This window comes from Falco peregrinus, chromosome 6 (genome assembly GCF_023634155.1).
Source record: "Falco peregrinus isolate bFalPer1 chromosome 6, bFalPer1.pri, whole genome shotgun sequence".
NCBI lineage: Eukaryota > Metazoa > Chordata > Aves > Falconiformes > Falconidae > Falco > Falco peregrinus.
The window spans coordinates 16587478-16613897 of NC_073726.1; the positions used below are offsets into that span (position 1 = coordinate 16587478).

The 26420-nt window shown below is 38.4% G+C and overlaps 1 protein-coding gene across 9 annotated transcripts in view; it reads left to right on the forward strand.

The window, feature by feature from the left end:
- The window catches only part of ATXN7L1 (ataxin 7 like 1), a 114586-nt gene that overhangs the window by 74046 nt on the left and 14120 nt on the right, over window positions 1-26420 (forward strand). For 5 of the 9 annotated variants that reach the window (XM_055807471.1, XM_055807470.1, XM_055807472.1 and 2 more), the window contains 6 exons: window positions 9093-9315; window positions 14637-14920; window positions 19874-19956; window positions 20808-21064; window positions 23373-23565; window positions 26000-26121. In XM_055807471.1, the coding sequence (XP_055663446.1) occupies window positions 9093-9315; window positions 14637-14920; window positions 19874-19956; window positions 20808-21064; window positions 23373-23565; window positions 26000-26121 (1162 nt within the window). Of the gene's footprint in view, window positions 1-2160; window positions 2351-2688; window positions 2779-2815; window positions 3142-4037; window positions 5949-9092; window positions 9316-14636; window positions 14921-19873; window positions 19957-20807; window positions 21065-23372; window positions 23566-25999; window positions 26122-26420 lie in introns of those variants that run through there. The other 4 variants (XM_013304090.3, XM_013304092.3, XM_027795357.2 and 1 more) reach the window with 4 other exon arrangements.

Sequence of the window (26420 nt, forward strand, 5' to 3'; positions counted from 1 at the left end):
GTTACTGGGTTTGTACAAGTTTCTTCTAAGGAATGATGAAACGAGCTGATGATGTGTTATCTTGATATTGAATAAAATCTGACATGATACTATGCACAAAAACAGATTGAGAACATAAGTCTCCTAAAATCGGTAGCTTGTTTTCTCCGAGTTGTGGTACAGCATTGTTTTTTGCCAAATCACCTCAACAGTCCCACCTCACTCTTCTATGGCTTATCTTTTCTTATCTGTTAAAAAAAAAAAAAAAAAAAAAAAAAAGGAAAGGAAAAAAGCAGTTATATCTGTTTGGATTAAGTAAAGCTTTAAAGAAGTATAAGTTTTCTGTAATAGTTTTATGATTGATAAGGGGATACATCCAGTGAGTTCCTAAACCAATAATATGCACGAATTACTTTTGTTACTGTATTGTAAGTATTGTTAAAGATGGAAATAGAGATACAGTGAAATATTTTACTTGATAAGTATAAGTAAATAAAAATATGTATCATCAGATGACCTTGAATGTGAAAGATCTCCCTGAGGCCGGAGGGAACAGGCCTTTGTTACACAGTATGTGAGAGGATGGCAATGCTAAATTTTCCCCTTTGTGTCTGGGTATTTGGAGGAATGAATAGGTGAGTTGCTTTTAAATTTATATAATTGATAAACTAGAGTGCTGTTCCTCTTGTAGTTCAGTGTTAAATGTGAAGATGCTTTTTTTTCTTACATCCAACAAATAGCCAAATAAAAAAATTCTGAGTTGTCAGTGGTGTTTACCTTTGCTTGAAGGGAAGTACCGTTGCTTGATTGCTGGAAATATTTTGGCATTCACCTAATGTATCTGCCCTAATTTTAGGGCTGATAATATTCTTTGCTGTGAGAACAAAAATGGAGGAAATACCATTACCACTGGTCAGCGGGTAGTAAGATACCAGTGCAGAGGAACCCGTGCAAAAGTATTGTGAGGGTTGGCCTTGTGGTATAAGCCCTGGACACGAGTTATGGGATGGTATTGACCTCAGACACTCCCAGACACATAAGAGTGGCTCACTAGTTTCATGATGGACAACCAGAGCATCTCCTCCAGCAGAAAGGGAAATTTCTGTGCTTAAGCTTTCCTTGCTTTGCTTTGGTGGAGTGTCACTCAAGAAAGGGTGTGCCTGGGATTTGCTTGCTCTGTTACTTCGTTTTTGCCCAGGGATTTTTGGCATTGCTGAGCAGAGAAATGCGTATGACTTATAGCTGAAAATTGTTAGTTTTTCTGCAGTAGCAGTGCATCAGGTGGCAAATGCTGATTATGCATGTGGAATTGTGTCATTACAGGAATTGATGAATTCCTACTTAAATCTCAAACTCTTTTTTTTTTAATCAAGTTAATACCCTAAATCATTAATATCCCCTTCTATAGCTGAAGAAACAGGCCTTGACATCCAAGTTAAATCTAGGTCTTCCAGCTCAGTGATGTGAAGACTGACATTGTCACCAGGGCAAGGTATTCACTCTTCCATCATTTTCCTGTCTCTGATACATCAGTGATACTTTGGAGCTTTGTCTTTAGATCTCAAAATCCTTCCAAAAGAAGCAGACAAGTACCCAGCAGCTTCATTTTACATTTAGTGTAATTTATCACACTATTTGAAGCATATTTTTGCCGTGCTGGGTTTCCGTTTGACCCTTTGGTGGTGGGGTTTTTTTTTGTCTACCGAAGAGGAATGGAGGTATTTTGGGAAATGCTGACTGTGTGGCTTTTTATGGAATTCAGCCATTTTTAAAAGTAATTTAGTGACATTCTAGAGATTATTCCTCCTGTCTCTCATAATTACCCTGTCAAATGCCAAGTTATCCCATAAATAAAAGATTTTTCAGGAAAACAGCAGGTTCATCCTACTGTGTTAAATACAAGTGCCCTCCTCCTTTCCTGAATCAAGAATGAAAAAAAATAATGCAGTATCTTCCTCTAAATATACACTTGTGTGTTTTGCTGCTTTTAATTTTGTACTTTGTTCATTTCTGCAGTTACTTGAGTTGTATCAACGATTATAAAAAAAAAAAAAAAAAACAACCACACCACCGCAGCCGTTTTCAGCTCTTGTTGTTCTTGGCACGGGATCAGTTCTGGTGTCCAACTGGTAGGACCTGAAACTTGGTGCTTAACAAGTGCCTGTAGTCAAAACAGTTGGTGTGTGCGAGCGCTGATCTGGTATTTGCTGCAGCAGGTCATCTGCCTGATTTTTTACCGTGTGCAGAATACCTAATCACGTTGCTGTGTTTCTCTGACGGCATCTGTGGCAATGTGAATCGTTTCACGTTCCAAAAGTACATGTTTACAGTCGTCGTAGAATCAGATTAAGTTGGCAGCCTGCTCTTCTCTGTAAGTGGCTCAGTTTACATTTCTTCTTCTAGCAGGATGTTTTGCATAATTTTGCTGATCCTACTCACTTGTAGACTTTGTGAAATGGAGACTCATTTTAGTGGGTTTATGTCAGAAAGCAAAGCTTGTGTTTATTGTAAATAAACACCAGTAGAACAGTGGTTATTTTAGCACTTGATAATTTCCCAATTATGTCATTTGACCTGGAATGAAGCTTGCAATTGTCGAGCTGCATTTTATGCAGCGGATCAGTCTGGGGGTTTGAGCTGGCAGTTTATTTCCTTTGTCAGTTTACAAGAAGTATCAAAATGAAACCGACTGTGCTGTTTCCTTTCCAGTGCGCAGCGCAAGAAGGGTGGAACGGTTTGCAGATATTATTTCCAAACTTTTTCAGCTGGAATTGGAATAGTGTTTTGTCAAAAAAGCTGGTAAAGTTATCCTTCAGTCTTGCAATGTTATGCTGTAGTTTGCTAGCATTGAATCCAAGTTTATTTTTGCTTAACCTCACGTACTGGGTTTTGTTAGAGTTTTTCAGACTGTGGCTGCAAAATGAAAGTGCTTACAAGGTGTTTATGAACTCTTGTTATGAACCAGCTGCCAGTTACTGCAGGATGACACATTTCTGCAAGCAGTCTAAGTTGTTCAGTTTTCTGGTCGCTGGCTGTCGCTTTTCGGGCATGTATGGGTTTTTTTCTGTTTTGGTTTTATTAGAATTTATGCCAAGTACGTTTGCAAACTTTGAACTGGGATCAGTACAAGGTGGCAGGTTTCACTTACTATTTACTGAAATTGTAAGTATACATTGCTCAATGTTGCATAGTGAAGGGCTGTGCAACAAAACACCTCAGGATGTACTGTAAATAGAAAAACTGTAATTTGCGCATAGGTGGTGTATGGAGTTACCGTAAGTAACATCTTCATGAACAGGACTGTTGTATGTTACTGGAAGAGAGTCACGTTGTGGATGAGATGCTAAATTTCATTACCATCTGCTTAAATATTGTAAAATGGACAATAACAAACAGTATTCGTATTGTGTTAAGGGCAGTCGGATCAGTTACTTTATGCTATTTTAAGTAAAAGGGCTATGAACTCAAGGATTATGGTGAACACAAGCTTAAAAAGAGTTCTATTATTTCTGTAAATGTAATGTTTACTAACAGCAAGTAACATTTTTACCTTTCTGGGTTTTAGCAATTATTTTTGTTTGGTTTTGCCAAGTGCAATACCAGGCTATAATCCATAACAATACGTCTCTGGGTGATTTGTGGGTCAACCTAAAATTGATTTTTGCTTTAGGCCTCTTGTACGCAGGAAGTCAGATCGTGCTGAACGAGAGTAATGTTTCAAAATGACTGGTGCTGACAAAGTTCTACTGTTTCTCTTCTGACAACGTTAGAGGGATTTTTTTTTCTTTTGTTTCAGCTACTAAATTACTGAAAACCCAAAGGTATATCTTTCTCTACGCTCAAGCTGTATCATGACTTTTCTCCTTTGCAGTCTTCTGTGTCTCACCGACGGAGAAGACACTAACTGTGAGCAAAATCTGTTCACTTGATTTGATCAAGTTTGAGTAGCGCATGTTGGGTAAGAATAGATGTAAGTGAGATATACTAAGAAATGTTTTTTGTTTGCAGTCTAGATTAGAGATACCTGCAGTTTCAGGATCATAGAAAGATCTTTTTGGGTACAAAACTACTGCAATCCACCTGGAAACACACAGTTGGCATATTTTACAGGCAGCGTTATTTACTGTTGTGTCTTTGTAAGGTTTGCTGTGAGTTAAGGGGAGTGCCTGATCTTGTGTAAGAGAGTCAAGGCAAAAATACGAAAAGAGACTTTCTACTCGGAATGTGGGTTTGCCTTTCTTTTCCCACATGCTGTGCTTGTGGCTCTGGAGCTCATGTTGCCTCTCTATTGCTTTGCTTTTTTGCTGATGATTAGAAGGAGATGTGGCGTTTCCTGCAAAACAGCTGCTAGTATTCCCTGGTGACCTGTCAGAGAGGATTCAGTGGAATTACAGATTCAAAAGCAGACCTAGAGGACTTTGGCAGCTGCAGCAGAGGTTTTGGGGAAAGGTGGGGGGGTTGCATTGTGTATGATGCAGGAAGGAGGATTAGAAATGGAGTACAAGGGCATGGGAGAGAAGCTCTGGAGATTCAGGGACTGTTAAGTCTCCAACAACATAAGGACTTCACATCTACAAACAATTCAGATTTGGCTGAGAAAGTTGGACTATATCCATGTTTCCATAGGACGTGGAGAATCTCCTGGAATAGTTTAAGATTGTTCGCAATGCTACTGATGCAGAGTTTGCAATGTGCGTTAGCATGGTATGTAGCGTTGGGCTTTTAGGCTCTTGCACAAACTAGAAAAAATAACAGATATTGATCTGAAATTGATTCTTTAGAAAGTGCAGTTAATTCCATGAGAGAGTGTTAAACTTTCCTCTGAGATTAATGTCATTAATACATTAACTGGTTGACAGCAGAAGTCACATGTTGCTTGTCCCTTGCTGCAACGGCTGCCCTAAGACAGCTGAGCGGTTGCAGAAGGATTAATGCAGTAATGAGGATTGTAACTTTGCTTGTGTTAGCTCTGCTCTTGGATTTGACAGCAGCTGCTATTTAGAAACAAAACAGAGTATGTGTTTTTATTTATGTGGAGTGGAAACATCCATTTGGAAGTATTTAAATGAACCAGAAAAGTTCTTTTTCATATTTTAAGCTTCAGCACACATTCATAGTGTTGCAGGCTTCTGCATAAACTGATATGCATGTAGAATTTAGGTTAGTATCTTATAAGTGATAACTGGTTTTCTAGTTGCCTTGCTGGCTTTTTATGTTTTTCAGGGGCCCAGATTTTCATTCTACTTCAGGTTCATTTATGTCCAGTAACTATGCCACTTCTGTACGTGAACGGGGACAGCCAATGTCTACAGCTGTGTGTGTACAAGTTCACCTGCCCTGCTAGATCTAATCTGTCTACACATGAAATGCAAACAAGCGTAGAAATTTTTACACAGATGGCTGGCTGTCTTCTGAATGTGTTAGTGTGTGAATACCTAATTTTATAACAAGTATTTGATGTGCAAATGTCTTTCATTCACATATTATTACATAGGCTATACAATAGCAGATTTCTATATTGTGTGTAAGTCCTTGTATATATGTAAAATATGAATAGACAAATAAGTAGAAATTTAAAAAAATAATAAAAGTGACCAGGAAACTCGGTTTGATAGAGGATCACCACCACCCTGGTTTAAGCAGCCAATTTTGACAGCTGACAGCCTTCTTGCTTTGTCATATATTCCCATTATTTCTTTTTGAAACTTATTGCCAATGTTTAAAGCTGATTCACTGCCACATACGTAGTAAGGAAGGAGGAAGCAAGAGGCAACCTAATAGTTCTTGAGAAGGAATATATCAATATCTATTTACAAGTTACGCCCCCACCAGTGAGATTTGTCTATAAGTTTTCACAGCTTCAGCAGGTTTGACCTCCTCTGGCTGTGCTTGCCCAGCTCAAACAGTGGTTTTCTGCCTCCTTGGAGGGAGTTACGCTTCCGGTTCTCCACTGTGGCCCTACCTGCAAGGTATTACTGCCATCTTCTCCTGCTGACACTGAAGTGATGTTAACATGTGACTGAACATGCAGACTTTACCCATCTGAGCAGTGTCTGAGAGCACTGATGGTTGTGTGGTGCTGGCTATTTACATTCTTCCTCCTGTTATAACTTTACAGTGGTCATAATTTCCATTTCGCTTCTAGGAAATTTCAAGAGAGGCTGGGTAATGCTGATAATTCTCAAATATGTATCAGACACTGTCTAAAAGGTAGAAGCTTTCTGTAGCCATCTTTTGGGGGAAGAGGGGAGTTTCAGGAGGTAAACGGAAACACCAAATAGTGCAGTTGGTTCTGACACGAGAATGACCGCCAATCTGACACACTCATAAAATAAGTAATCTTGTAATCTTTTCCTTTCCTATCTTTTAAGTAAACATTTATTTAAAGTAGTGGGATGCACTTTATTATATTATCATATCCCAACACTGCCTCTTCCACCATTTTCTATGTTACAGTAAAAAATACAAAGTTAATATACTGGTTTGCTCTTGGAAGTTAATAAATTGGGAAAGCTATCTAGGGAAAAGCACCAAATTGTTTAGCTTGACTAAAACTCCAGTGTAAAGAGACTGTGAAGAAATAACTTGCTATGGCATGTGATACTTAGATGACTTTAAACTATAATTTTAGATGGTCAGTATCTTGAACATCCATCTTTCCAGAAGATTAATTTTGATAACAGTAGTGTATTTTACTTCCAGATATATCCATAGGAATGACATCGGTGACCACAGTTTAGTAGAAGGCAGTCAGTCTTGAGAAAACCAGCCGCTAGCTGATGTGAAGATTGGCGTAATTAATCCTGAATTTATATAATTTGTGTATGGAAATCATGCTTTTTCCCAAGTTTCTTGTTGTATACAGCTTGGTTTTGTTGGTTACGTTGCAGTTCCTTTTTATCAGTCCCCAAGTAATTAATGGGAAAGTTACAAATTTTTATTAAGCTAATTTAAATCAAGTAGCTGCTGAGAAGGTTGGCGAATCCTGAAACAGTGACTATTATTTAATGAAATGGATACTCTTTGAGTGGATCTCTGCATTTCAGAGGCAGATGCGTAGCTTACATAGCTGTTGCCACAGATGTGAGGTGAAATGAATGTAAATTAACTGCATCCTGCAAAGGACTTTTAAAGGCAGAGGCTGCACACTAAGGTGTGTGTTGGGGTGAAAACTGGCAAACGACAGGTGGCATTTGGGGGGTGAAGGGAGACACTTTCTATTTGAAAAAAATTAAGACCGTTTTGTTCTTCAGTTGCAGGAGAATCTAGAGGGAATTTCAGCATTTGTAATTAAAGCTGTGAATATGAAGATGCAGAAGTTCATGACCTTTAATAGAAAATGCCTTTATTTAGTCATTGGAGATAGAAACAGCTTGGAATATTCTTTAAATTTTTTTTAAGTATTTCTCTTTGTTCTTGAGGTATTCGCCTATTGCAAATTAATCATGGATGAATCCTTCTGCTACTGGCAAGTTTTTACTTGTGAGGATGCCAGACAAATTGTCATGTTTTGATTCTCTGTGGGAAAATTTTTCTTAGTTATCCTTGAAATATCAAACTAGCGAGCACAGGGTTGATGATGTAAATACAAAATCTTCCCTTGCAGCAGCAGGTTGCTGTTGCTTCCTTAACCTGCTGTTGGCTGACGGGGCAAGGCTGTGCAAGTGCAGAGAGTAGCACCCACTTGGATTCTTCAAGTTAAGCGCTGAATGCTTTAGATGAGGAAAAATTGCTGCGTGTTGAAGGAGAAACTCCAGCTTGTCCAAAGTTCTCAGTCCATGATGACATTGCACTTGCTACGTTTGACTACTGTGTCAGTACCAGAGGTACCTGGCTGATCCCTGCCGCCGTGGAGGCTCTTAGTGCCAGGGCGGCCACAAGCCGGAGTCAGCTGCTGCTGAGCCATGGCCCTGCTGACTGGAAAATTCCTCTTCCCCCGGGCTGCCCGTGCTGTCTGCTGCCTCTGGGGGTAGCACTGGAGTGAGGGCATTGGGGAAAGAGTGTTCCCACAAATGGGGGGGAACAGGACTGTTAAGGATTTATAGCACCCCTCAGCCAAAACCAATTCCTGTCTCTTGTAATATTTTGTAGTTGTGCCTAAGTTCCCAGCACCAAGCCTGTTGTTTGCAGCACGCTGTGATCTAGCGGCTGGCCAAGAACCAGCACTTTTCCCCTGGAGAAGTATATAATTTGTAAAGTATGGCCAAATACCTTCTTAAAGCCATCTTTTTATTTAACAATATCAGGGATGGGACATTCAAATTTGAACAAATAATAATAATAATAACCAAACGCAAGCAATTTTACTGAAGTCTGTCTGTCCTGAAGCCTATTCTCCTGTTGCAGGGTCAGCATGGCCTTGCTTTTTGCAGTACTTAAGAGGTGTCTCATGTGAGCGTGAGCAGTGCTTACACGAGGGCCTGACCTCTAAAGTTTGTAACTGATACAGAAACTTCTGCTTTTTTGCACTTGCTATTTGCTCTCTGTCGAAAAAATTAAACTTTCACCTTGATTGGAGCCTGGAGATAGCCTCCAAGCTACGAACCAGGCAGAGCCTGCCTCTCTGGAAGGGCTGGGAGAAGCAGACCTTTCGCTACTTCTCAGTCTTCTGGTTGTTTTCCATATAGCTTGCCATATAGCCATAAAGGAAACTGCCCAATAACCGGCTCACATGAATTCATCATAAACCATTATAGAAGCAATCTGATGTCTGTCACAGAGTATTTCACCAAGTCATTTGAGCTGTTGTTACGTACTGTCCTCTTTCTTCTTTACATGAAAGAGCTGGGATACCTAGTATACCTCACACAGATGCTGGTAGTTGCTAATTATGTAAAAAAAATGGTTTGAGGAAATTTCTACTTGGTGAAATTTTCTGGTAGATTACTAGCATTTATTTTACCAGGTTTTACATTGTTCAGAGCACTTTGCAGAGTTAATTTTGTTTAATTACAATTTGGTTTGATTGTAATTCACAACAGCAATGAACTGGTGTTCTTTGGAGTGATGAAATCATTGTAACTAGCATAGAGAGGAACAGTTTCCTCTTCTCTGACTTTTTTTTTTCTTTTAGCCTATGAAATGCTGTAAAGTTTATTATTTTTCCATTACAGAACGAAGACACGGTTCAATGTGTAAACCTTCCCCTTCTCCAGCTTCTCCAGCCTGCAATTCCAGGACATCCCTCGTACAGATGAAACCGAAATCCTGTATCAGCGGCCATAACCCTGTCAGCAGCAACTCAAAGCCATTCAAAACGCCCAAAGACAATCTACTTACCTCCAGCAGCAAACAGCACACAGTCTTTCCTTCAAAAGTATCACGGGATAAACCATGGTGAGTACCAAAATAATAGTTACAAAGATGTTGGCATTTAAAAAATGATAAGTATTTCTATGTATAGTTCACAATCATAAAAAAAATCCATATTCTTATCTAACCTAAGTTGACACTTTAAGCCTCTATGCTTCCTAAGGGAGGAAACAGGGATGTTTTAAATAATAAAAAAATATATATAGGAAGAGGAAAAAGGACTGGATTACTTTTCTGATGTTTCGTCAAGTTTCTGCTTTTCAAAAATGCATATAGCGAGTGAGATATTGACCCAGTTTGCTGTCTTTAAGGTCCATCTTCCATTACAGTATCAGCGCTTAAAACTGATGCGTTTAAACAGTAGGATAACTTTTGCAGAATTCTTAATCCTGGGTTAACTGATGGTTATGAAAACTTACTGGTTGTAGTCATTTCTCTTCAACAACAGCTGCTGTTGGAGTTCTTTCTGTATGTTGATATTGTTTGATGCCTTATAAGAAGACAGAAGAAAATTCTGGCTGCAAAAATCACTATTTTGGGGGCATCTTACATCATGTACTGTGATATATATACACATATACGCTTTGAGACTGCCAGGCCCATCCTCCCGTGACTGTGATGATGGCAGCAAAGTTGCAAAAATGTAAATGAGAGCAGAACTGGGTCACTACTTTATCTCAAAAGAAATTGTTTTGTCTTTAGTTATCTACAGAAAAGATGCTTTGTGATTAGGTCACTAGGTTGGTGACTTGAGATCTGGGTTCAGTTCCTGGTTCTGCACAGGCTACTGTTACACTTAAGTCTCCTCAGCCTCAGTTGCATGTCTGTGAACTTGAGATAGTAAGACTTCCTTCTTCTGAAGTTTTATCTACTTACTGTGTAAAGATCTTTCCCTTTTATTAATAATATCTAGCATAAGAAGGTCATGATTTTAGGTAGAGTTTCTGAACACAACTCCCTTAAAGCAGCAAATAATCTATTGCAAACCATTCACTCCTGAGACAAAGCATAAACTCAAATTACGTTACAGTAATAGCTTCTATTTTCTGCTTGAAACATACAATTTCAAAGAGAGCAGCTTCTGCCTAGCTGTAGAATTTACCTTGCACCGGAACAAACTTGATCAAAATCTAATCTTCCTATAAATCTGAACCCACCATCTCTATAAGCATGATCAGCATTGTGGACAATAATGGTATATAATTTTGAAAACAGAAAATCTGGATGTTTACATTACACACAGATGAGGTAGAGGCTCTTCTAGTTAAGGTGTGCCTCATTTATTATTTTAAGAAAAATTATTGACTGAATAGTGACTTTTTGTTCTTAATTGTTGCAGAGGAATTTTATGTGAGAGGATTTTTTTTTTATAGTCTAACTAAAAGGAAAGCAGAAAGGACTTTGGAGTGTTAACGCTATTGACTGTAAACCTGTTTCCCATCCTAGTGTTACAGACAGCAACTTACATATCCACATTTCAGCATACTAACTGAATCTATAAACGATATCTTCCGTTCTGGCAGCAGATGGCATTCTGTCAGTCAGGAAAAGCTGGAAGGGAGCAAAATAACTGAGCATTTCCACCAATCCCTTTTCCTATTATTGGGAACATCCCAAGTGTTTACTCATGATTAACGAGGTAGATTTAGCCATTGAAAACTCTTGTTTTAACTGCTCTGTTAATACTTTGGCAATGAATTATGTCATAGTTTTACCTGTGAATTACCCAATTCTTGCAGATCTGCTAGGAGGTAATACTGTGGCTGTGTTTACCAGTGGGGAAAAATGAGACACATGGTAGTCGAAGATACTATATTCATCACTAACAAATCATGAACAGGCTTAAGTGGAGATCAGTGAAACTGTCTTTCAAAATTTAGTGTTAAGTACCCTTAGATTACATAACTTGTTAAAGACTAAAATCAGCCTGATAATCATCACAGGTTAAATAGAGCTGACAGCTGTTATGGAAGAAAGTGTGTGTTCCTATTCCATTAGTGGATTATAATTTTTATTCAGAATTCTAGAAAATATTCAGTAGGGCTGGTTTTCTTAAAGGAGAAATTATTCAAAAGTGCAAATAGGATCATGTATCCAAGTGTGTTGTGGTTTACAAATTAGCTTAATTCAGGAATTGTCACTTGTAGTGATTGCTTCCCAAACCTGGAATAACCTTTGCACTTGCCCAATTCTTTCATACAGTATATCTTACAAATTTTAGCTGTTACAATTAGTAGTAGTATTTCAGCAATGGCTTCTGCAACAGCATGGCCCAGTAGATCTGTTATTATACCTGCCTTTATGTAGACCCAACTCCTCCATTGTTTAATTCATTGTAGTTTTGGTTGAGCCATCATCTTAAACATTGACCAAGTAGCTCTTTCTCTTCTTCACACCCTGTGTTGTTCTAAGATGTGCTGCAGAGGTTCAGGTTGCTCCTCAATGAATGCTGTAAAAAGCATGATCGGAATGATCAGATTAAAGAGATCTGGAACTGTTTCACTTTTGTAGCTGCTGTTTTAATACTTCTCTTCTTGTAGTTGGAATGTGAAGGATTATTGTGAATACATCATCCAGAAATATCTGTCAGCTCTGATTTTTTTTTTTCCCTACATCTCTCTAACGTTGCTATTAATACAGCAGTGCTTAGAGACTGGAGCAGTGCTGGAGCACTACTGCGCTGTGCACAAGATAAATGTAAACCATCATTTGCTGAAGCTTGCAGTTCAGGTAGTAAGTGGTATAGCAAAAGGGTAGAAAATAGAAGAAGGCAAAGACAGATCTTAGAAACTGGGCATGAAGATTTGTTCATGTTTTTATGTAGTAAACTACTTGATCTACAGTAAAAAAAAATCTCCTATTTTCAGCAAATGTAATGGCCATCTGTTTAAAAGCAGAAAAAAAATAATTCCTACCCTAAGATATTATAATTTGTCTGTCATTTAACTTAATAAATTCAGAGCAGTTTAAAAAAGTAGAGGGTCTTCTGTCTTTCATAGCTCCGTGCTTGCATTCATTGAAATATTTGATGCAATTTTGGTTTTGTGAGTAAATTTTTTTTTTTTTTTTTTTTTTTTTTTTTTTTTTTTTTTTGCTTAGTTACTGGCCAGCAGTCTACATTTTACTGCAGTCGAATCTGTATTCTGACTAGCTGGCTGTTGTGTTTGTGGTACCATTGGATATGGAAGTTTCATGTAATTTAGTTCCAGCTCCAAAATATGTCTTGGTGTCTCAGTCTTCTTTTTAGTTCTGTATACCTACGTTTATATCAAGGTTTGTACATTTTGTTATGTTAAAATACCCTTAGAACAAAGAGTAACAACTTGCCAGTATGGGAGGGTCTGCTCCAGCCACGTGTGCCACACTTCCTTGGATCATCTTCAGCAGCTATGGAGAAACAGAGGTTTTGTAGTATCCCAGGAAGGTCAAGACTTGAGTTATTTTGGACCTGCTTCCGATGTTTCCCACGGGTGACCCATGCAGAATGCCATCTCAAAGTCATCTTTTTCTGGCTGTTAACACCTGTTAACCATTCTTTCCATAGGAAAATGCAGCAAAGGTGCCATTTTTTAGACACAAAAAAGGACTGAAATTATGCGAGACTTGTGAAAGGGGGGGAAGCCCCAAACCATACAGTGATGTGCAGACAGGCAAATATTGCCTGTCTTGGGACACTGACAACGGTGGGGTCCTGGCAAGCAACTCTGCTTACCTGAACTGCAACATGCCAGCGTGCCTAAGAATATAAACTGATTTAACAGCAGTTGTGTGTTTAACAAATGTCACGTGCATAACACACTTGTAGAAGCTCTGCACTACCATGCAGAATTACTGCAGTGATGTGCAGGAAGCAGATTGTACTTTCAGTACAGTTTGCTAAGGAGAAATTTTGCACTCCTTGTAAATACATTTAATTTTACCTTTAAGCGTATACATCAAGTTAAACCTTTAAGAGAATAATAGATTAAAGAATCCCCAAGTTTTAAGAAGTTTTTCTGTGTAGGACAGCCTCTTTGACAGCCACCTTTATGCTGGGGATTAAAATTACCGAGGTTACTTTAGTTGTGTGCAGTTCAGAAAGGAAAATACAGGAATACTGTTAAGCACACTCTCATGCTTCTAGATGAAGAATTTGTTTTACCTTTTAAACATCACCATTGCATTTTCATTTAAGAAAACTTGTGTTTCTTTTGATTGCTCAGTGTGGAATGATAGTCTGAAAATTGTCATTAGCATGATCTGTGTGTGAATTTGCTTATGAGGCAGACAGTCAACTATTTGGCAAAAGCAATTCTTCAGGCAGTGTATGGAAAGAACTGAATAAGTGAGATGTTTTCATTCGTGGCCTCCAATGAAAGGGACATTTGGGCTTAAAGCTCTGAGAATATAGATTTTTAAATTAATACTTTTTCTTTGGGCTTGTTTCAGTAAGAATGGGTGTATAATTTGTATATTCTATATTAACAGGTAGTCACAAGACATCCAATTCTGGGGCAATTGAGTAGGTAAAAATCAGCTATTGTTGTCGGGTATTTCCTCATGCAGATAGGAGACGGAAATGTTGAAATAATGTTGGAACTGAAAATAATTTGTCTCAATCTTTTTTTGCTGCCAAATGAAGAAGGTAACATTTGTTAGTGTCACAAATATGCTGTGGTGGTAGTTAAGTTAGGAGAAGTTAGTGGAGACTTTATTCTGAAAAGGGCCAACTAAGCTAATAATGGTATTGGGAATTTTTATTTTTTTAAGTTTGTAAGATTTTATTAAAAATACATTTCAGTAATGCTTGATTCATCAAGAATTTTAATACTTTTAAAGGGTCGCTTCACTGTTAAGATTTCTAGGCTTGAAATCTCTTCTCTCCTTGTTTCCAAACTTGTATGTCATTCAGACACGTCTGATCAAATGAATTATTTTTGTGTTTGTTTAAAAATACTAGTATTCGTTAGAAAACTATTTTGTTATCATGGTGAGTTTAGTACAGCATACGCATACCTGCTATGTGCTTATGTTAAAGGTATGAGACTGTATGTGTAAGAGGGTATGTCTTGCTTAATAGCAAAAACTTATTTTGCTTATGAATAGTAGGGGATTGGATCTTAAAAAAATACAATGGTTCATTTTCATAATTCTCTACATTGCCAGGCTTTACAGATGCCTGGTTTTGTAAACATTTGATTGTACAAAAATAGGCAATAATGGTACTAACATTTTCATTTTGGTGTGATCTTAAGGTATAGTGTAACTTGCATGGTAATTTTTATATCTGCAGAAGGGGATAAAGTAACTGTAAGTCTTTGGTACAGAAAATATGATGAAGATTTTTTTTTCCTTTGGTTTTGCAGCGTTCCTGTTCCAGTAGTCAGTCTAGAGAAAATTCCTAACCTAGTGAAGGCAGATGGTGCCAATGTTAAAATGAATTCTGCAACCACTACCACCATCACCTCCTCCTCAGCCTCTTCATCCACCATACCTGCTCCAACTTTGGTTAAATCTGGTTTGACATCCAAGTCAGTGCCACCATCACCAGAAAAGATTCTGAATGGCAAAGGAATTGTAGCTCCATCAATAGACAAGAAACACCAAAATGGCACTAAAAGCAGTAACAAGCCTTACAAAAGACTTTCAGGTGAGTGATGTAGTTAATCTTTTGAGGTGGTCCATCTGTCCTATAGCTCAGAAATAATGTAGTAATAAAATGCTGTAGCCTGGTTTTGGTTTGTTTGGGGGTTTTTGGTTGGTTGGTTGGTTTTTATACTGTTAAGATGCCAGTTTGCACTTACGGGAAAAAAAAAGCTTTCACATTCTTAGCTTGTGTAAAATATTTTCAAAGTACATATTCTGTTTAGCTTGAAATAAAAGTGTTTAATGCATTTCTTAACTGGTCAACAGGCCAAATACAAATTTTTAAGGAAGTAAATTCAGTAAAACAGAAAGGCAGAAGGCTTCCTCAAGTCATTATGTCATTTGGGTCTGTTTACAATGAAAGAAAATGTGCCTTTGTTGGGTGGCTTCAGTATAGTCATGATCAGGTTGAACAGTTGAAGTTTAAGACATTGGATTATCCACCAAGTCGTGATTGTTTAAACAATCTTTTTATTGGATTTAAATACTAGAAAATTCTAAGAAGATACAGGAAATGCTGGGGAATTCTTAAAAATCATAACTCCCCTCCACCCCTCTCCCTGTGTGATTCACACATGAGTGAAGACGGTGGTAGCATGGGGGATCTTGATCTTCCTCAGAAAGGTCAGGATGGTGGGGTTGAGGGGGTGACATTAAATGTGGAAATGCCCTGGATGGCCTTAGGCAGGGCAGTATCGGGGGATGTAGGTCCCAGTGCCACCGAAACATGGAACACCCCATCATGGGAGGGCAGAAGCTCCGTCAGAGAGGTTGCCTTCTATTGCAAGAATTATTTTCTATGGAGTTCCCCAGAGGTGACTCATGCCAGCTGTTGGGCAGTGAGTAGAGAATTTGCCCCCTAAAGCTCAAAACGTTTTTATTCTGAATGAAAAGAAACAAAGTGTTTTGAGGGATTGTATTTGTTTATTTATTTTAAAGCAAAAGTAACTGACTCAACTTTACAGCTTCAGAAGCTGTGCGGGGTCTATTCATCAGCTGGCAGCACTTTGTGATTTGAGCAGGAACTTCTCGTGTGTGCTGAAAGGCTAATTTTGCTAATGGCAGCATGATCCGCATTAGATCGTCAGTTTGGCAGAAAGTTAGTTCATGTGATTTCTAAATGTGCACTAGTTATGAACCAAGTATAAGTTGTACAAGATAAATGCTTTAATTTCCAGTTAATGAGTGTGCCCTATTTTTTGACTGAATATCAGGTTTGTTTTTTTCATTTTCTCAAATTTGGCAGCTAGCCGATGGTACTGCTACCTTGGCTTGATTCCAGACCAGCGTGAGGTGTTTGCTAGGGCTGTGTGGGGTATGGAACAACGCCATTGCCTTAAAGGATTCAGGACACTGATTGCTTTCTTAACTAGTTAAAGCTGGCGTATAAGAAAACAGAACTGCTGTTCATTTATAGCATTCCACAAAATGAAAAGATATTACAAGAACGTAGCTGATACATACAAGAAAAGGCTTTTAAACCTTAGATTTCACTTGCTAAGATCAATTTGTTATTCTAATAAAACCTCTCTGTATTTCACAGTTCATTTAAAATACTGGTTTCTTTTCACCTATTGTTTGCTTTAGTGTTTAGATGCTTAATTTAGCTAATCAATTCTGAATTCGTACTTAAGCAATTGAAAATGTTACTGTTTGAGATACTTGTTTTCCTCACATCACCGTGTACCATGGCAGGGCTGTAGGTGATACTCATACCTTTCTTGTACAAGTGCTTGCTGGAATGTGTTCATAAAAGAGGTTCATTTCTGTAGGCCCTTCCTTCAGCTTGCTTGCTTTTTCTCTGGAGGTGACTCCATCGCTGTTCTGTCTCTAAGGTGTCACCTAGCCTTCTAGGCTAGGGAACGTTTCACTGGTGGAAATTTCTGCACAGGACTGTTTGGGCACTCCGATAGGTGTTAATGTACCTTTATATGGTTAAGAAATCCACAGAATTTACACTTTTGTTTTTTACAGCTCCTGTGTCACTACCAGATTTAGAGTCTGGTTAGTCTTGCTTCTACTGCCTCATGCATTGATGCAGCAATGCAATAATTTAGCAATGATGCAAATAGAAGTCCTGAGAGCACTGCAGATGAATTGCCTGTAGATTGTGTGTCACTATGATGGATTCCCCTCCATTGTTATACAGGACTGTGCAAAGGCTGAGAAAAAGATCTTGGAAGGTCAATGAGATTATTATTTTAGATATCCTATAAATTTAATTCATTTCACATTAAAAGAATGAGACAGTGGATAAAGTTTTTAGGTTTCCCTCAGTCTGCTGCTGTGGATCTGTACAGCTGTTAATTTTTGAAGCTCCTTAATAAATCTGGCCAGTTTACATCTGTTTTCTTTTATTTATAGCAACCGCCACTCTCTCTCACACCATTTCCCTGACTGTGGCTGAAGTTTGGGTTTTTTTCTTTGCTGAGAGCTGGTGGTTGTTTGGGTGATGAATGAACCTGCCCTCTTTTCAGGAGCACTGTCGTTGGTGAGAGAGAGGAAACAGCCTGTGGAACCACAAAAGACAGCCTGTAGCTGCCCAGCATAAGTGGATCAGTGTTTTCTAGTAGCAAACTGAAAAAAAAAAAAAAATAAAAAAATTCTCTAAATCTTCCCTAGTTCTTGTTCTCTTTGGGGTGAAGTTAAAGAATGCAGATGCCCAGTTTACACCAAGAATGTCTGTTGGGTTGCAAACAAGAGTTTGAGACCCTTCAGTTTTGACCCTTCCTCCTCTTACGGTGAGGTTATAATGAATGCTTTTTACTCATCCACCAAACATGAAGAAGTGGGATTCATTCTGGAAAAGCAACTTTCTCAAGCTGTGGCTGTGCACAGGAGTCTAGGGCTTCTCACACTGCACATTTCCTAGTACAGAGATAGTCAGAAACTGCATTTCGTTACTGATAAGCAGGTGATAATCTTCATTTAATGTGTTGCCCAAATCAGGCATGTCTGTAGCTGGCAATTAGATGGTCACAATTTCTCTGGAACAGCCATGCACGCTTCAGCCAGAAGTGGTTCTCTGTTTGTTTAGTATTTTCTGTTTCTCAGGGAAAGCATGTTGTTTTTTTCAGTAGATGGTGGAGGCTTTCACTTTTTCTAACTGTAATTCCTTATGTTGATTTGACCACTGTATGTTATCCTAATAATTGGCTTTGTTATCATCAGTCCTGCAAGCCCTGCTTGGTTGGGACACTCTTCCTGACAAGGAACAATCTGGATGCTCCTGAAGGGACCACTTTTGATTTTTGATCCCTGTTGGTCCAAAGCAGTCCTCACTCAGTAACTTTCAGAACACGTTCCACACCCTTATGATTACCCTCAGGATTTTTCATTTGAAGGTGTATCTTTAAGTCCATATAGCCTATTTAGATTGGGGTTTAACTTGCGTTGAAGGTCTTTAGATGGGTGATTCAGGAAACTGTGATAGGAATAACATACACTCAAAAACTGGGAGTAGTTAACTCCTTTAGTTTGTGAACATGCATTTTCATCCATTAAGTAGAAAAGAATGTTTATTACATTTAGTCATACACAGCTACTTTTCTGTTGTGCTGTAAAGGCCACAGAAACTATAACTACTTGTGACAGATTTCAGTCCCATTGTAGATTTCACCAAAAAAACAGTGCCAACTGTTTTTTCCAAGCTCACTTTTTGACACGTCTCTGCTAATAGGTCGATAACATAACTGTTTAATGTTTGCTTTATCCTTTTTAAGTCCATATAGCAGAATACATAAAACTGCTAGTAACTGTGACATCTGGACGACAGTTGTTGTCTGATGTAGGCTGCTTGGACTCACGTTTCTTCTTCCAGCTGTTCTGCTTCCTGTGATGCTGTCATAACATTGTAACATAGCTGTGAATTGCTGTCTTCATCTTAGCTCTGATTTGTTTGTTGATAAAAATTTTTAGATCCTCAGCTTAAGTTGTATTTGAGTACAGGATGTTTGTTGTATCTGAATGTAACACCACTGTATAGTTAAAACAGGCTTTGGCAAATAGTTTATATTCCACTATCAAACAAAAGCAAACCAGGCTGCCAGTTAAACATACAATGTCAAGGTATATAAAGATAATGGTAGATTTTTTTTGGTGGCATAAACTAAAAAGTGTATGTCCACAGTTTTGTTACAGCTCTGTAGTGCAAACTCTTAAAATTATATTAACATAACCTAAAGGAGGTGATGGTATCTGTGCTATATAAATACTAAAATATTAATGAAAATGAAATATGAAAATATAGCATATTAAATATTAATGCACTTTTAATCATGAGTAGAACTCCTGTAAATGCCTTTTTTTCATAATCCCTGCAAACATTAAACTCCATGCCTCCATTCACTTAGGGAAATAAGAACTAATGTACATGGTATTCTTACAGAGATTTTGGGGACAGATTTTAGAGAAATTTTGTTTTTAAAATGTCACTAGTAATCTTGCGTTTGCTTTGAGATACCACGGGTTGTTTTTTTGGGTATGTCAAAGAAAGGTTGTTCAAAGCACTTGTGATATCTAGTTACCATGTGCCTGAGCCAGACGCAGATGCTGGGTTTGCAGATGCTGTGTTTCACAGCCTCAGAGGCGGCCAGCCTTACAGGGGGGGTTGAACTCCTTGTGCGTCTTTATTTGGCTTGGTCCTGTGTTTGGGCCACTCTGAGTACAGCTCGGTAAGCAGACATATTTCTATGAAGTCTGTGACTGAAAGCCTGCTCTAAATAGTATGAAACATGCTGCACTTTTTTTTTTTTTGTGCCTTTTTTTTTTTTTTTGTCCTTATAACTGTATGAGTTATGCACATGGCACTGTTATGGGGCGCTGGGGTTGGGATCAGTGGTTCCGGTTGAGCCTGGCTGAATTAAGCGCTATCAGGCAAAAATTATAGCTACTCTGTTTAAAATTTCTGTAATAATCTATTTTTTCTCCTTTTTCTACCCACCCCCCCATCAAACAGAAAGAGAATTTGACCCAAATAAACACTGTGGAGTACTGGATCCTGAAACAAAGAAACCTTGCACAAGATCGCTCACCTGCAAGGTATTTTTCTTAGAAGATAAAATATCAGATGCTTTGTTTATAGTTTAAATCCTACCACAGTAGTTTGAGAGGTCATACCTGCTCCTGTCTTACAGACAATGGGTATGGTATTCAGACACTGTCTTCAGGTAATTCTTTTGAGTAATTCTGTTTCTTTGAATCAGAGCATCTGCATTATTCCACTGATATTTCTAAAAAGATTTTTTTTCCGTGTCATTTTATTATGCAGAAAGCATTAACGTTTCATGTAGAAGCACAAGTGTTATTTTAAATGCTCCTTTTTTGGTTCACGTGTGCAACAGTGTTGAAGTATAGTAAATTTTTAGTAAAAAATTCACATGATTTTTGTGTAATAAATTACTTGGAGGCTGCCCTTGTGATAGTAATGTCTCATGTCAAAAAAGAAGCAGCAATGTAAGATGTTATAATGAACATTTGTACGTGTATGTGCTTCCTGTCAGTAGAGATGATCAGTTAAATACACTTTAAAATGTATTCATGTTTTTGAAGCCAATGAAGTCACTTTTTCATTGTAAGTTAAGAGCTACAATGATGTTACTTCATAATATTTTAAAATTATTGGAATTATATTTTCTGTCTTGGAAAAGGTAAGTCAGTGACTCTTATTGTATGAAAACTGTTGCAAAAAGTAATTTTAGCCTTGATGTTGGCATTTTTTAAGAATGACTTCATAAATTATCAATGCTGGGATAACAGCTTTATTTCCATAACTGTGGCTAAAGTTGTTTGAAGTAGATTCTATCTTTTAGAGTTGTGGTGTATCGGAAGTATAGAGGACTCATAAACAATGTCATGCACACACAAATGCTTTTTAACCACCCTATTTTTAGACTCATTCACTTAATCATCGACGAGCAGTTCCAGGCCGTAAAAAACAGTTTGACATCCTTCTAGCTGAACACAAAGCTCGATCCAGGGAAAAAGAAGTTGCAAAAGACAAAGAGCATCCACCATCTGCAAGGGAAAGCTATCAGAGCCAGCCCACACCAGCACAAGACTCTCTGTCAGGATCTTCAGTGAACTCTGGGCAAGAATCTAAAGTAACATCTCCTGCAAAATCTAGACCACCAAATTCTGTACTTCCAAGGTAAGCAACTCGCCAGTGTGGAATGTTGCATTCTGATGGTACTGTAAGAAATGTCTTTAGTCTTTCCTGCAGCTCATTTTACAAGCATTCAGTTCCTCTTTAGGCAATTGCATGATAAAACATATTAATGTAAGAGTTTCTGCTGTCCATAGAAGACAGATTATGCTTGTATTAACCTAAATCTGTCCAGGGTAGGCTGTGGTCTGATTGGGAATGAGGGAAGGAGTGGTGTCCACCCTCAGCTCAGAATCTCAGACTAACTGCATTTTGGGGTAAAATGGTCAGTAATAATTAGGGAAGTTTATGTTCAAGCTATTATGGCACATTTGGGAATAAAAGTCTGTTTGAATGAATCGGAGTAGGTGTCGGTGGAGAAATTCTGCACATTTATGTAGAATTTTTCTCTGCAAATACTTCACCAGTTATAGCAATGGAATGTCTTGGGGGGAAAAAAAAAATAAATATGAAATTTAGTGTAAATGACAATGTAAGCAGCTAAGGTTTGAAACTGTCCATAGCATGCCTTTACTCATTTCAAAGATTTTTCTTAGAAAGGACAAAACCAGTCTTCAGAAAGGCAATGCAAACTTGTAAAGACATCACTTTAGAAAAACTAGTATGAGGTACTGGATCTACTGAATTGTAATTATCCGCTGATAAACTTCCCTTATGTTTTGTTTGTTTGGGGCGGGGGTTGGTACTAGTTTTGGCTGCAGTAGATAGAGCTAAACTAGTTGGGTTTGTTCATATTTCTTTTGTTTCATATTTCTTTCCTTTGCAGAAGCCTTAGTCAGGATTAGGTGCCAATTTTGGGGTTTTTGTAGTAAGATACTCCCTATTTCAAACAACAAAAATCTGTTGTTATTTGCTATCTCAAGTCTCACAGAGACTGCCATTTCCACTGTTTTCTTTGTGTTCATCAAGCCATAATGAAATTTTATTCATGCAGTGGCAGAGGTGGGCCTTACAGGGTTTGAGTGAAAGGACAACAATAGAGTACCTGCAGATGAGTTGGTGAGAAGTCTGCATAATTCTCAGAAAAGGAGTGACCTTACACAGTCCTTACATAGAGAGGAGCACAGAGGGACAGGCAGATGTTGGTTTTGGTAGGTGTTATAGTCTGGAATTACAAGTGTTACAGCAAAACTGGAACGCGATTTAGTGAGATTCAGCTGAAGAAATTGCAAAGGCAGTGGTACATGAGGAGGAAGATTTTAGCAGTCATGCATTGTGTTTGTACAGTCTACACTTTGGTTTCTGCTGCAGTGCCTCTGTCTGTCGTCCTGTGTTTTTGCAAGCAGCCATGCCAGAGGAAAGCCTTGCTACTTCTCTGCTGAGAGCCAGCAAGCCTGCAGCTGTGCTGCTGGAAGAAGTTATGCGAGTGCTCCCTGCTCTGCTGAGGCAGAACTTGCTGGTTTACTGATGGTGACTTGGCTTGACCTGTCTGGCTTTTCCTGAAGGCTAGGAAGCACTCGCACAATCTATCCCTTGCAACAGCAACTGCAGCAGTTATTTCTAGCTGACGGACACTGGTGAGCCATCCCTGCTGAGTTCAGAAGAGGGCAGCTGTCTGCAGTCTATGACTGCTCTGTCCTGATAGCATAAATTCATGAAATGGAAGATCTTCAGATTTTTCTCAATGTGAACGTCTCCTCCAACCTCCGAGGTCCACATACATTCTTGGTTGTACAGACTGTTAACTGAGAATCTTTTTCCTACCCCACTTCTGATCTCCAGGCTGCTTTTGAAAGGCAGAGCACCATCACACCCTGTAGCGCAGAGGCATTCCCACTTTGTTTTATTGGATTTTAGACAAAGGTAAAGAAAACTTACATGCTATAAGAGGTCCTCCCAGTCCTCCAATTACTAATTAGCTGTAGAGGGTGTCAGCTAAACACTGTTTTGTTATATTTAGTACGCTAATTTCAGCGGGATTTTGGTATGAAATAAAATTTCATAACTGGACCTTTGAGGTTAATCAAGTAGCAGAGTAATGGTGCAATGTGAGAAGATTTTACACATCTGATTTTTGTTTGCGTTTTTACTATACGTTGCCTCTCTCAAGATCCGAAACTCAACATCATGGCAAATTTAAAATTTCCAGCAATAAAAAGGTGCTTCTTCTAATGTTAACTTGATGGTAACCCATGATATATTCCTGACAAGACCAAGTGTCAGCTATTCTGTATCTTTTACTGTCTTCTTTATATGATCATTTCTGGTATAATTTACTTTGATGCTTGACTCCAGCAGGTAGGTTTGCAGAGCCTTTGAACACTGATGATTTCGATGTATATTCTCCTTCTAGACCGTCATCTGCAAATAGCATAAACAGCAACAGTTCTTCAAACCACAGTGGGTACGTACCAGAACTGCCACTGCCTTCCATGGGAGGAGATTTAACGAGCAGATTGTCCAGTGATGAAGGAGAAGCGGATGGAGCTGAAGAATCTGAGAAATTAGACTGTCATTTTTCTGGACACCATCCCAGACCTCTTGGGGTATGTGTCTGTCTCTGGCATGCCTTGCTGTTATTCTTATGTAATTCAAGAAGGGAGGGAAAAAAAAAAGTAATTCAGTAAAAATGTAAGGAATGAGGACCTTGTATTATGAAAAGTGTATTCTAAAGAGAACACATACATTTAACAGAAAATTGTATGGATGGGATAGGGTAGGAGGAGAAGACTGGTCAATGCATGTGGCAAACAGGTTGCAGGACAAGATGTGCAGCAGAAAACCAGAAGTTCTAGTTTCAGATTTTCCTCTCAGTAGACTGCAACTCAGGTGTAATTCTGTTAAACTGAGCAAAGTTGCATTGTTTTAAATGTGATGTGAACAGATAATCTCTTTGTTGTCATAGTTCTTACGAAACTGTACCTTGCAATTGGTTATGGCTCTGAAAATCATACGGCAGCAAAGGGCTATTACAGTGCTTTGTCAAGTATTGTAGTCTGGTTTGAAGCTCTAATTAAATATCATTTATGCAAATGGATGTGGACTTAAAACCTACTGCTTCATTCATCCGAAAGTGGAAAGTCTAGAGCACGGCATAGCCCATCTGCTCTGGAGGTGGCTGAAGCATGCGCTTCTCTGGCAGCTGGTTTGGTCTCTCTCTGGTGTTAGTGAGAAATTGCGCTGTAAGTAGTAAGAGCTGCCTTGTGGCATTATGTCTGCAGTGTGAATTTGTTTACACTGTACAAAGCAAGAAGCAATGGGAGAACTCTTGAACTTCTAAGCAGTTGGTTCTCATCAAAATTGAGCCAAGGAATAAAACTAATGAAGACTTCGCTTATGTGTTTTCCATATGATGTACAGAATGAAACAGGGTGATAACTGTAACATTGTCCGTATTCCCTAGAGCAAAAGAGAACTTGTTACTGTCAGACACCAGGAAGAAGTAGCTGAACGTGAAATAACTGTCAGATGAAATTCTGAATTTGGTTCTTATACAGAAAATAAGAGTTATTATAGTCTATATTATGATATGCAGGTACCTCCTGCTTACTTGGTACTCTTGTATTTTACTATGGTTTTGCTGACTGCTTCTCTATGAATTAAGAACTAAAAGCTCGCTGCATGTGTGTCCACACAACTTAAAAAAACAATCAAAGTGCAGCCAATTCTTGTGCAGGCATCATCAGTGAGGCACGGCTGTCAACAGCCGTTTTGGTTTAGGATCCTAGTGCTGTTTCAAGGCAAATCCCACTGGCTCATCCGTTCTTGGAAGATCTTAGCATCTCTCAATTGAAGCAGTTAACTGAAAGTGCAACTGTTCTTAGTCCGTATCAACATGAATTCGGAAAACACTGGGTAAATCGCCTCCAGCACAGTTGATGGTAACTTGCTGCATTTCCTGCTGAGGTGGACTGTTTTCCTTACCAAGTCCCTCTCCCAGCTAAGTGGTGGTAATTGATGGGGAAAGGGCAGTAGCTTCTTAAACTACCTCTTAGTGGTAACTGATCTGTGTCACTGGGAGGTGAGGCTAGTTTATCAACTTAAGTGGCGCTTTTAATTAACCTATTTAACCTTGTTGTGAAACAGACTTAAGATAAACAGTTACAGTCACCTCTCACTGTCCATTAAGCTGAAAAGTATTTTAAAAGGATGCTTTCCTGCTGCATTGGTAGCTTCTGCCCTCCGTCAGGATTTGTGACTTTCTCCCTGCACAATGGAGAGTTGTCTTGTTTTCTGAGGGTGATTTATAACAGGTTTCTCTCCCACAAATAGGTGTTGCAGCAGTTTTCTATGTAACGTGCGATCAGTAAGGCTTGAGCCCAAGAAAGGGTAGATTCTTGATCACACCATTGCAGTGTAGTAGGACTTTGCAGGAAGTTCTCCAGAGGAAGCAGCGCAAATACTCCTGAGCTCCGCAGAATTCTCAAAATACTTACTATTCCTCTAGATGCTTTTCATACACCGTGAAGAGTGTATCCAGTGTTCTGTTATAGCACAAGTGCCATGGATGATAATTAATTTTTTTACTGAAACATCACTGGTTTGTTTGTTTATTAAATAAGATACTAAAGAATGCTCCCATTGCACCTTTTTCCTCTTCAGTTAGTTTTATTCCTGTTACAGTATTACAAGATTTAATGTGCACAGAATGGTGTAACTGTCTTTCTGAGGCAATAAGAGTATTATTAGCCAGAACCACTTCCTTAACAGTACCTCAGCATTTATGTTCTTTCCCTGGCACACATTGGTGCCTGATAGTAAACTGACTTGTTAGTGAAGTATGAAGTATACTTCACACTAACCTAAACATTATGCACATATTTAATATATCATGCAAAAAGTATTTATGCTGCAGATAGTGAAAAACACCTTTTATATGCATGATACAAATTACAAAGGTGTTCCTTGATCTATAAATGATAATTATTTTATAACATATCATTTTTTTATAAAGAACATTGAAATATCCTTTCTTTTCAGTTTTGTTCATATGGCAGTCGCTTAATGGGAAGAGGCTACTATGTTTTTGACAGAAGATGGGACCATTTTCGATTCGCACTAAACTCCATGGTAGAAAAACACTTGAACTCACAGATGTGGAAGTAAGTGGTATTTTTACACTTGGTGGGCAGTTTAGCATTTTTAGTTCTGTAAAACTTCTAAATAAAACACTCCAAGGGAAGCGTTTGTAAGTACCTCTGTATTAAGGCATAGCACTAATATGAGTACAAATTTTCTCTTTTCTGTTAAGGAATATACAGCACAACAGAACGATCTCCTATTGTGATGTAAATTTCTGCCAGATTTAGGACTTTTTTTAGCCCTTCTGATCTGGGAGGAATAATTCCGTAGTTCTGTTAGCATTACTTAAAAGCATTAAAGCTCAGAGCTTTCTGAGTTT